Source organism: Anoplolepis gracilipes, chromosome 7, assembly GCF_047496725.1.
Source record: "Anoplolepis gracilipes chromosome 7, ASM4749672v1, whole genome shotgun sequence".
NCBI classification, from domain to species: Eukaryota; Metazoa; Arthropoda; class Insecta; order Hymenoptera; family Formicidae; genus Anoplolepis; species Anoplolepis gracilipes.
This window is the reverse complement of record NC_132976.1, coordinates 6,039,593-6,052,599: the sequence shown is the minus strand read 5'-3', so window position 1 is coordinate 6,052,599 and position 13,007 is coordinate 6,039,593. Positions and strand designations below refer to the sequence as shown.

Below are 13,007 nucleotides of genomic sequence, written 5' to 3'. Positions count from 1 at the left end.
AAATAATATAATAATAAATGTATAATGTATGATATATGCATATGCGTAGTATGTGAATAATTTCAACCTCCAGATAAAACAGACAGATGTTTCATATTTGAATTTCAGAAACAGCGCAGTTTTCATTGCTCTACAAACAGTTGGAATGAATCTTTTGACGTACTTTGTTTTCAATATAATTATTATAATCGCAAAACAAATAAGAGTTGTTGATATAAATAGATAAAAATTATTGTATGGTTATATATGTTTCCGTATATTTTCCCTCACATTATTGGTACATAGATAACTTGCAATTGTAGTGCGAAATTGCCAATCATCGGCTCTGTCTCGATGAGCTAGTCAATTTTTTCCAGGTTCACTGTCTCGATAACGATAATCGCAGCATTCAAGAATCAAACACATGTAAACGTTGATAAAGGAATCCATAGTGACGTCACTTGGGTCAAAGCGCAGGTCAGCACGTGATCGACTAGTTATACATTGCGAAATAATTATTCTTTCACAATTTTTGCCGGATTGATATGTGACAATAATTATATATATGAACAATTATGAATATAATATAAGCACAAAAAAGACATCGCTTAAACGATCAGTCTAATTGTAAGTCAATGCGCATTTCATGCTGCAAGGTAGTTTAATTTAATACTCAATGTCATGCATCAGAAGTGAAGGCATTTCGTGCAAATCTCGTGATCACTGATTAAAAGAGTCGATTATAAATTTGTCACTTATTTTAATTCTCTGAAATTATGTGTCAATTTTTACATTTCAGCAATTATATATACATGTGGTTCACATTTTTTATTCCATTTCACTTGTATAAACAGCTTGTTAATAGAATTCTTATTAACATTTATCAAATAATGTTAATTAATGTATCTTTATACATTGTAAGCATGAATTTTGATATTTTATAAATAGTAGTGTTATTAATTCTAATAAAAAAAATAAGTTATCTTTCCTATCTAGTCTGTAACACTATCAATAATTTGATGGATATCAGTTTTCTTTTTTAATGTTAAGAAATCCTTCCGAGAAATTTCTCTAACGGATATCAATACACTGACTTTGATCGACACGCTCTATCTACTATTACATCAAAAGTACATTTCAGTGTCTATGTTCTTCGAGTCATCCTTTGAAAATCAACACTAAGTGCATTGCGAGAAACTCAAGCAAATAAGCTAGAATCTAATACAAATACGATAAAACGACTCTGTCGGCGAATATAAGTTTTTCACCAACATCCGTTGTTTTTTCAACTTGTAAAATCGATACATCTGATGGCATTAATCTCGTGACAGTTTCAAGCCATTTTAGTAATATAATTAATATATTATTTATATACAAAATTTCCAATACATAAATAATGTAAATTACTGCAAAGATGTTCTTATTAATTATTCGGTAATTAATCTGCTTAACAAATTATATAATTATATGACCATAATATTGTAATAATAAATTTCCGCAACTAAATAATGTATATTATTAATTATCAATTACAATTGTATAATATATAAATAAAAAAAGTATAAGAGAGAATAAAATAGAAAAATAATTTAAACACGAGTGCAATAAAATATAAGAATATGATTGTGTCACATGAATATTATAAAGACGCTCTACTTGTAAATGCATTCCCGGAGCTCCATCGATGACTGCATTGGTGGCTGAAAAGATCCGCCACCACAACGATCAGCACAATGGAAGATGCACTTTCGGTTGTAACGTCAGACGGTGAGCCTCATATTGGTTCAAGAAGTAAGTAAAGTAGCACGCGTTGGTAGACAAAAATGTGTGTATTCAATTGGATCGTATTTCTATCTGTCTTTGTCTCCCTCTCTTCTCCTTTCTCTCTCTCTTGCTCTCTCTCTCTCTCTTTCTCTCTCTCTCTCTCTCTCTCTCTCTCTTTCTCTGGTCACTCACTCACGTGTATGCGGACATGCATATATATGCACACGTTGCACTACGCACGCAACGTCTACGCACCACGATGTATGCCGGTGAACTGTTTACCATCGGCTGACAGCCAGATGATAGCTTCCGATCGCGCTCTCCTCGGTACCAGTAAGCGACCAGCAATCGTAGCCAGTCGTAGTAACCAGTCGGTGGCTGACAGCAGCGCGGAGACAGTCATCCGGTGATTCTGATAAGGAAACTCCGCCCAGATAGTGTCGAGATATGCTCGAAGAGAATCCGGTCAGATTATCCCACGAAGAGGGGAATCATTTTGTCATTTCGAAATCGTGACACTAACAGTCATCGAGGGTTATCATCCAAGAAACTATGGTTTGAAAAAACTATGTGCATACTTGTGCAATACACTCTCTTATCGATTTCCATACAAATATATTTATAGAAAAAAAATTGATTTTTGATTACTGAAGATACATTCTCAATTTTTCGAAGCAGCGTTGAATATATTTTTAATCAATCGCATGTTCGATAATGAGGAGTTAATTCCCAGTTTGCGTATCACAGACTAATGAACATCAATATTCAAGGAAGACCGAATAAGTCAATAAAATAGATAAAATCGATTATTATGAAAGTGATTTAAAAAATATCTTATATTTCCAAATTTCTCCTAATCATCAATTTTCTAAAATTAAATAAAGTGAAAGAGGTAATATTACATTGTATATACATTTCTCAGCGGGTACAATACATTGAGAGTATAATTTCAAATAAACCAGATAACTAAACAAAGATTCTTGATATATATAATCTGTTTCTCAGTTTTCATTATCACATTTTTGCTAAAAATATTATTTTTATAAAACAATTTATAAAAATAATTATGCTTATACTTTCTGTAATATAAATATTATAAATTTTATATAAATTTTGTAAAAATAATGCAGTGAAAAATGAGATGAGAAATACAATAATTACGTGGCTCAAGGTTTGTAAAATAATTATTATCTCGATAATATTAAAAGCAAAATATTATAAATTACATGACATAAAAATATTAAACTATACTAATATTATCTTCTTTATCTTTCTTTCTCCCCTTCTTTCAAATTATTTTTCCTCGAAAGTGACAATTCAAAACATCATATGATCACATATCTGATAATCATGCACGTCGGTCCATATTATTGCACAATGATTTTTAATGCACATTTTTTTATTATATAAATCACGCTTAACAGAAAACCAGTATTACTGCATTGAAAATTATTATAATACACGATAATGAGTTTGACAAATGCACTGTTGCAAATACGTCGTTTCTTTGTATATATTCAAACGTACACGTGAACATAGCACAGTCAGACTGCATTTATGATTAGCTTAGAAGAAGGAAGAGATTTGCATATATTGTACTATTTTACATTAGAAGCATGCGTCATACTTCTTATTTCTTGTATAAATTTTTTTCTTTAGAAGGCAACATGTCGTTTATATCATGATTTTTATTATTTTACTTTTACATAGTCGACAATAATAGATGTTAATTTTTTGCAAATATATGTTATATATTGATTGTAATGTCTTATTTCAGTCTTTTTTATATCTGTCAATAAAAGACAAAAATGTTTTTGTCTTTTATTGACAGATATAAAAAAGACTGAAATAACTCCACATATAAAAACAAATAATTATAAAGAATTAATAAGTCAAATTAGTATTTATAGTATATACGTGCTCATTACATACAAAAAGAGTCTACTAAAATTTATAGAAAATTTAAATGCAGTAATATCATTTGAAATAAATATAACTTGTTTGAAAATAATTTTGTGTAATAATATTTAATAGCAAGAGATCTTAGCATACTATAGTATGTGTAACTCATTGCCGGTGGCAGAGAAGTAGCAGAATATGTCATAAATAATTAATCGTGTAAATGAACATTATGTACTATATTTGTGGCGAGTCCCGTAGGACAATATAATTAATTTATATAAATGTGCATTATATACATATCTAGGGTCATTTTATAGTGTACACGTGTCTGTACACTATAATTCTGACTCCAATTAATCAATCATTATACTCTATTATACTCTTTCATATCTATGTAATTAAATTACTCTAAAAAGTATTTGACATAGAGAAAGAATTATTAATAGAATTATTAGGAAAAAAATGTTAAAAAAGAAAAAATTTAAATTTTTAAAATTTATTTTACTTATTAAACTGTTTTCATAGATATTTTATAACACATTTAATATAGAAATATCTCAAGTTTTTATGTTAATGTGTATGTCTACGCGTGTATGTGTATGACTGGTTTATTGACATATACATATAATAATTAATAACTTTCTTAAATTTTGTTTCTGTGTTTATATAATAAAATAATAATATATTTTTATATATATTACATTATTTTCGGCTTCTCTAAATATTATTCGCATTTTTATGTCTTTAATTAGAATTCCATTCAAAATTTATATATGTATATAGGTATACATACAAGATTTCTCTATAAGAATAGTTTATTGTGGAAGACAATTGTTTTGTCATTTTTCAATAAGTTTATAATTTCTCATATTTCAATAAAGTCTATAATTACGCAATCATTATATTGTTACGCAATCGTAAACCACTAAGAACCAGAAATAGCTAGTTAATACCAATTCGAGAATAATACAGACTTAATTAGGCTAGGTGATTTCGTATACCAGATAAAAAAATGTACTCTGAATATGACATATTATTGCCGTATGTTTCATTATCAGACATGATAGCTGCAGAACTGTGTTTGTAACATGGACAAGAAGTATTCGTTATCATTTGCGCGATGTTCCATCAGAGACACGACACGCTGTCTAGCAGAGAACCAAATAATGCCGTTACATACTTTTGTACGTAAAGTATTGTTGTAGCATACAATGTATTTCACCAGTCATAGTTCAACCTTTCATCTAACTGTTAAAATATGTGTAATGATTTTTCTTTAGATTCATATCATCTAAAATAATACACTATCAGTTACATTTTATATTATATTGTTTATATCTTTATTTAGACACTTATTTACATGTGTCAAAAAGTAAAGCTACAATAATATAAATAATACAAATATACAAATATAACTAATTACAAAAAAAAAAGTTTTTTAGAATATAATCTTAAAAAATAATATATATATAGAAAAAGACAAATTAGAGCCAGCGCGGTAAGTAAAGTATATATTTTATTTCATAAAATTCAATCGATAAAAATAATAAACATTTTGGTTCATTTTGGACTCTTTTCAGTGGAAATATAAACAAATTTAGAGAATCTAAAAATAATTTGAAACATTCGATATTATTTTAATTTAATTTTGTTATAAAATACACGCTCCATTTACCATGCTGGCTCTCCTTTGCCTTTTTTAAAATTTATTTTTTAAAAACGAATAATATAAATATAATTATAAACCTATCTGTAACTATGAACGATAACAATTACAGAATGCTCTCATATCTTTTAGTGAGAAATTTAATGAATATTTTCTCATCGAAAAATTTAGAATAAAAAGAATTTTTCATAGCAAAAATTTAGTCAAGAAATTATTCCCTTTTATTTTAAAAACTTTAATTTTTAAAATATATCTTCAGTTTCTAAGAAAAAAAGTTTTAATAAATTATTAAATTTTTTCCCGTAATTTTATTAAATTAATAAATTTAAAATAAAATTTTTAATTTTATTCAAAATCCTTTAAATGTAATGTGTTAAATGTAATTCAAGAAATCTTCTTATAAATGTAATTAGAAATGTAATTAGAAAATCTTTTTCTAGAAGATTTACAGAAAAATTCTATTCGCCATGTGGCTTGCATAGTATGCTGCATGAGACAGTTTTTAATCTTTGCGACGAACATGCGCCCCTCATATTAAACCGCTTTCAATTAGCGTTTGTTTAAGCATCGTGAGCCTTTTTAGAGCCAATCAGTACGCTAAAGACTTGTAAATAGTATTTCGAGGTACTGATAGCTCTCGTTGTCACCTATTGGCTCGATCCTATTGTCTGACGATAAATTAGATAGTACAAAACCAGCATACATTAATTGCATATGAGCCCAATTTGACGTGCCAACACGTGATGAAATGATAACACCTAATCCTCGTCCCATCATAATGATTGACATAAGACGTCAGTCAAAGCTAACAGAATCTTTTGACAATTACCGCGTGACTTACGATTTATATGCCAAATAGCTTTATATTTTGATATGACAGCTTTATATTTGATCGCGTTATTAATTAATAAGTATTGTTTTAAGTAATTGGCAACCGTAAAATAGTTTCCCTCCAAAATGTAGAAATTGTGAAAAATATTATATTATATTATAAACATTTTTCATCTGTTTTTATACCTTCAACTATATAAACGCATACTTTTAAATGCAAGTGTTTATTATACATCTTTATTGTTTTATTACTCTATCTTTAAAACAATGTAGATTTTGAGACACTAATTAAACGAATTACGATGATTACATGATTAATGACAAGTATCTCTTGGATAATATCTTCGATGATCCATATAGTTTTAATCTAGTTAGTTGAGTAGTCTGGATTCATTTTGAATCAATAATACGATTAATAATCTAATGGTATATACTTATGTTTCTTAAATAAAATTTAATCTATCTATAGCTCAGTATTTGATTTTTTTTATTAAATAATAAGATAAAAGAATTAAAGTGTCAAACATATAATACCGTTTACTGACAATAATTTATTGTTTTCTTGTTCAAATAGTAGATATTAATAGAATGTTTCTGTAATACCGTAATTGTATTTTATATTTGTTTGAATATCATATATGCTGAAATTCTATATTTAGTAAATAGCTGCATACACGTGTATTATCAATTTCTGACATATATTATTATTCATTATGTACATATACAATTTAACATCGGCATTTATTCGAAATATGTCATTACGTGCAGAAAATCTTTAACATATACATATGTTATATAATTCTTACCTCCTGATTTACTAGCAGTCCGGAATGCACCCTGATTGTAACTTTCTTTCCTCCACAATTCGATGATGTTCTATCAAGCTGCCCGCATACCCACAGGAAATCACACTTTGTACGCGCGAATACAATCGACGACTGGATTTTGATCACCACCGAGGAGAATTTCGATGTTTTCTTAATTAAAATCTTCTTCTCCTATAAGATTTTTCCGTGCGCAACGTCTCAAAGATTTCATACTGAAAAATATTGGAAAAGTCGAAGAACGTTACTTTATTTCAAACAAACTTACTCATTACTTTCTTGAGAGAACAAAAAAAAAGAACAAGAAAAGTTAAACGAAAATTATTTACAGAGATGAAATAAAATGTTTTGCTCAAAATACTTTTATCAACGCGAAAAATTTCCCAGAAAAATTTGTTCTAAGTCAACTTTACAGAAATTAAATATAAATGCACACACATACAATTGGATATTAAGCAAATTATAAATTTCGTGAATTATTACCCAAAAATAAGGGAAATTAAAGTTATTAAAGTGAATATTATAATAAGTAAATATGATTTGTAATAAAATCGATGCAGTCTGTCTCAGAAAATTGCGAAAAACTGAAAAAAAAATTAAAAAATTACAATTTTTAAATATGCAAACGCGCATTACCGTCGTTTCGAACCGATTTGGTCGCGTCGCCTTGACCTGTCGACAGCAAATTGTTGGAATAAATGCCGTCTATAAAAAGCTGACGTTACAAATTCATGCAACCTTCACTATCTCCGCCCTATCGCTCGCAATTGCAACTGCCACGAACGAAATATCGAACGCAAGCCGCCCTTCGCACCCTTCGCGTTCAACAAGAACTTTCTCTTCTGTTTCTAAAGACGCTTACAATGCACTGGTTACGATAATAGAGTATAAATGATAGTCTAGTACCGAGTTTTGTTTGAGTTGACATATTACATACTTTTTTTTATTTACTTATTATTTAGAATTTTTAAGTACTTTTGGATGTACTCTGGACATTTTATAAATTATTGTGGATTGTCTATTATTTTAATTTCGGTGTCAAAATAAGGCCCTCAATATCGAAGTCATTTTCATACACTCAGAATTTTGCATTATACTCTTGAATAATATAGATTATTTATTTATTAATTATTTATTTTTATATTGATTAGTTATAGAAGTCTTTCTATCATTATCACAAGTGCAACGTGTGTTATTTGACAGAATAATTAAAAGTATACCCACAGATGTAAGCGTCTCTAATCATGTTATGGACAAATATCGAGTTAAGCCTAATTTATACTATAGATTGTTTTATTTAAATATGTATAGATAAAATTATGTATGTTACAAAAATTTAATAAAAATAATATAATAAAATAATATAATAAAAATAATATAATAAAAATAAATGATATTTGCTAACGAAAAAAAGAAATCTGTCAATACTGTTAATTTCAAAGTTGATGCCTTTTTAAGATACGAATAAATTTATTATTATACAATATTGATAAACTATGGATCTTAAAAAGTGTCTTTCTTTTTTATTTTTTTCTTTATTATTGCGTTGACACCGAGAATAAAAAGCCGACATTACAGTCTCTAATAGAGAAAACAGAAATAAAAGATTAAATAGTGCAGAAAGAATAAAATAAAAATTAAAACACAGACCTTAAATAGCGACTAAACGATAAGAGAAAAAAATCTCGTCTGTATTGAGTTCAACGGCGCTTATCACTGAGAAAGTTTAGTGACTCTCAATAAGAGTCGCGTATAATAGCAGTTTATAAGCATGGAACGCGGAAGACACATGATACGATGCAACAAGGCAAATTATTTTTCGTATTTACGTCGATTTATTTATAAATTGCAATAACAACAAAACGTCTGCAGAATCGTCTTTTTCGACGACGATCGAATGGTCAATGCGTAGGAATACATCAATGATATATGGGGTCATGTTTTTTTAAGACGTATATTTTTTTTTCATTTTATATCTCCTTTCTTTTATCTTATTTATAAATGATATATAAAACATAAAGAAGTAAAAAAAATTATTTTTTTCAGTATTTCTTGCGAGATATAAGCAAAAAATGAGAAGATATGCGGATAAAAGAGAGAATGCTTGAAACACTTAATTTCGAATGTATAAGAGTATTTTTTTCACAATTGTTTGTACGTAATAATAGTTATTTCCTATCAATTAAATTATATTGTTCTCAGAGAGTTTCCAAGATATCTTTTTTTAAATTCTTTTTCTAATTTTTATAATTTAAAGAGCTGTAATATAAATTTTAATCATCTTATATAAATATAACTATATGGCAGAATAAATAGTAAAGTTTGACAAAAAATAATTCAGATATATATATATATATATATATATATATATATATATATATGTATAAGAAAAGGAAAGAAAGAGAGATCTTTTATTCTTTATATTAAAAAATATGTATTTTTTTTACATATAAGATATTTCCTAATTTATATTCCTAACATTATTATATTTCAAAAGTAATATACTAAAAGTAATTAGTTTTAAAAGTATTGCTTTCTTATTTGACTGTTATTGCGAAGCAAACATATGCAGTTATTCGACAGCTGTTCATTTGAATAATAATGCAAAAGAAGAAAAGCTTGATTCTGGTATTCCAGAAATAATATTTCTATGGAAATATGAGTCTTCTCTTTGATTGCAAACAAATATTGCTTTGAAACAATGACAAAGCTTAAGTTAAATTAAATTCGTTCAAATAAACATTATAATGTATATTTTGAGAAGTACCATTAAAATAATAAGTGGATCACTGTACATTCCGATAAATAACTGAAAAAGAGATGCGATATATACTCCGAAAGAGATTCGATATATACTGAAGGAGAATGATATCTTTTACAAAATAAGGAAAACGAACAATATCTCTTAAGAATATTTCTTTGTTGCTAGATAATTATAGGAAAAAAAAAGTATCTTTTTTTTTCACACTTTTTTTTTATCTCTTAAAAAAATACCTCGGAAAATCAAAACGACTCTTGTCTTCGTAATCAAAAAGTCCCTAAAAGAACTAATATAGTTTGCTTTTATGTCTAACAAATTCACCTTTAATATAAATTATTCGATAAAATTATTGAAAATATAATTGCCTCTTTTTTTGTTGCATACTGGTTATAATTTAGATAGCGTTGTCTATATAAATATATATATATTACTATATATTATTTTATGTCTGACAAATTCATCTTTAATATAAATTTATTGATAAAGTTATTGGAAATATAATTGCCTCTTTTTTTGTCGCATACTGGTTATAATTTAGATAGCGTTGTCTATATAAATATATAAAGTTATAAATATATATATATATATATATATATATATATATATATATATATATATAAAGTTATCTAATGAAGGAAATTAACCAAAAAATCTGTTTTTTTTTTAAATGTTATAATACATTGAAAAAAGTAGAAAGATGAAATAAAAGTACAATATTTCATATATCAAAAAGTAGAAGAGAATAAAAAATGTATACGCACGCAGATTTTCTCACACACGAGCGAACAAATCCAAGAGTGTGTGTCTCTCGTGTTGTGTTTCCCCGGATGTGTCACGGAATGAAGATGAAAGAAAAGTGCATCGAGCAAGCGAGAACGAGTAAGACACGTCGCGCACGAGATCTAAGGATCCTTCCTTCCCGATCGATGGGCGATTCGCATCCTCCCGCAGGGCGAGGACGAAGGACAACGTCGGCGGGCAACGACGGCGTCCCCGTGTCAACCCTCGGACCTTTGCACGAAGGACCGACGCGGTGGAGGAGCGTGCGACGCGTGTCAGCGGCGCGAGAGTACTGCTCGTAGCAAAAGGTGGAGGCGCCTGCACGCTCTTCGGTATTGATCCACGTGGACGACACTCCTCTCCGCATTTATTCGACCAACCCTGTCGTCTCTCCTTGTAGCATTCATCGGCAATCTATCGCGCTTAGTGTTACGCTCCCATTGTTTCAGCGGTCTATCTACCTGCCTGGATCCATAAAGATTTTTTTGACAGGTCGATAATTGACATAGATAACGGTCGGAGATTGAGAAAGCGATAAGATGATAAGATGATATCGTAGACGCTATTCGAAAGATCGAGAAAAGAGTAGTTGATATACCAGTGAATGACCGATTAACACTCCAGCATATATCTTTGAAATGTATATTCTTCGATCTTTTATGAGAAACGCGATAGAAATAAATAAAACACAAATGTCAAATATATTTTATTACACCAAAAAATGCATAAAAAATTTTATTTGCATTGTTAATATCTTTCATATACATATATACTTTCATATACGTACATACATATATTCACATATAAAAAAAAAACACATACACATACACACACACACGTTTTCCTAAATTTGGATATGCAAATAGAAATATTATTGTTCTTTGTTATAAATGTTTATTAACAAAGAAATTAAAATCAGGAATTATTAATCATTATCTTTTTCTAAGATATAGCCTATATACTTTTCCCCCTCTCTCTCTCTCTCTCTCTCTCTCTCGCTCTCTCTCTCGCTCTCTCTCTCGCTCTCTCTCTCTCTCTCTCTTTGCAACATTAATCTATTATAGAGATTTTAATTATCAGGTGTTGATGCATCTGTAGAGCTACGAAATTTATAGAATCTCGGATTATAATTTTACAGTGAGATTATTTTACACATACTTACAAATTAAATAATCCGTTTATGAAGATTTACCATTACTAGAACCGATCTTTCGCATACATATACGAATTTTATTATTTGAATTATAAAATTTTCAATAAACAATTCGAACAAAGATTACCTTTAAATCTTTAAATCCAAGGGTCCAGAGGGTAGCTCAACAGGACATTGGCACGGTGAAAGGATGTCTGAAGGTCGTTCATTGCTCCCGAAGAGTACGGTCGTCCACAGAAAGTTAATTGTTTCTTACGCTGAAACTTAACAGACGGTTTTGTATTTGTATAAACAATTTATATACTGAAAAAGATAAAAACACACAAATATACATATACATAATGTTTTTTAATTATATTTATAAAACTTATATGTTTACAAACAATGATATATATACTAATTTTAATGTATCTTTTCATAAAAAATGTATTAATATAAATTGTTTATATTGATAGAAAATACAAATAAGCTAATCTTAAAATTAATTACAATTATCTCATTGTCAGATATGTGTCAAATAAGATTTACTCCAATCACAATAACATGCTTTTATAGTATAATTTGTATAGTTATGTACATAGCAAAAATATAAGTTACATAAGAATGTCATGATATTATGTAATACCTATCTTTCTATCTATGCAATAAATAACGAATTATATCTGATTCGTATGTTTGAGGGCTACATCTGAGGCTGATCATCATGCAAGAAATAAGAAAATTTGAATAAGATGGATCTTTTTATGTATGTTTCCCGTATATTACATTTCCATGATAAAGTTTCTGTACTTTTATTAAGCTTATAAAAATAGAGACAGCTGATGAAAGGATTCCACCCTAAAGGGAAATATATTATATATTTATACTAGTACACGTAGAATGATAAAAATTAGGTCTCTCTTCAAGATAAGATTAGAAGAGAAAAAGAAAAAAGAAGAGAGAGAAAGAGTTGATTAAATTATACCAATTTATTAACTTAAATTGAATGAATTGAATTAAATGTGCTATGTATTCAAGTTAAAAAATTCACATTTTGTAATAATAAATGTATATAATGTGATCAATAGAGCTATAATATGATAACTGAATGCTGGACGGTAACTCATTCATTGTTGGAAAATTCATAATACAGTAGATATAGTAGATTCCTATTCAATAGTGATGTAGTTATCATACAAAATGTAAAATTATTCAGCTTTATAATATGAATTTTTTGTTTTGATAAATATACTCTTTCTTTGTGTTTATTATAAAATTTGATTTTTTTGAAATCTTTCGTCTTTTATCATGCTTACATTTTAGATGTAACTTCATGCATTAAATCAGCCGCAAAATCCAATAGATGGC

At 28.3% G+C, this 13,007-nt stretch overlaps 1 protein-coding gene across 12 annotated transcripts in view; it reads right to left on the bottom strand.

The window, feature by feature from the left end:
* Positions 1 to 10,791, bottom strand: part of Ndae1 (Na[+]-driven anion exchanger 1) — a 54,428-nt gene extending 43,637 nt beyond the window's left edge. For 3 of the 12 annotated variants that reach the window (XR_012047118.1, XM_072896734.1, XM_072896740.1), the window contains exon 1: positions 1,636 to 2,497. Coding sequence is in view for 8 of the 12 variants with exons in the window: in XM_072896734.1 (XP_072752835.1) it covers positions 1,636 to 1,673 (38 nt within the window). In the remaining 4 variants the exon portion in view is untranslated. Of the gene's footprint in view, positions 1 to 1,635; positions 2,500 to 6,948; positions 7,182 to 10,488 lie in introns of those variants that run through there. The other 9 variants (XM_072896742.1, XM_072896741.1, XM_072896738.1 and 6 more) reach the window with 6 other exon arrangements.
* Positions 10,792 to 13,007: the final 2,216 nt, after the last annotated feature.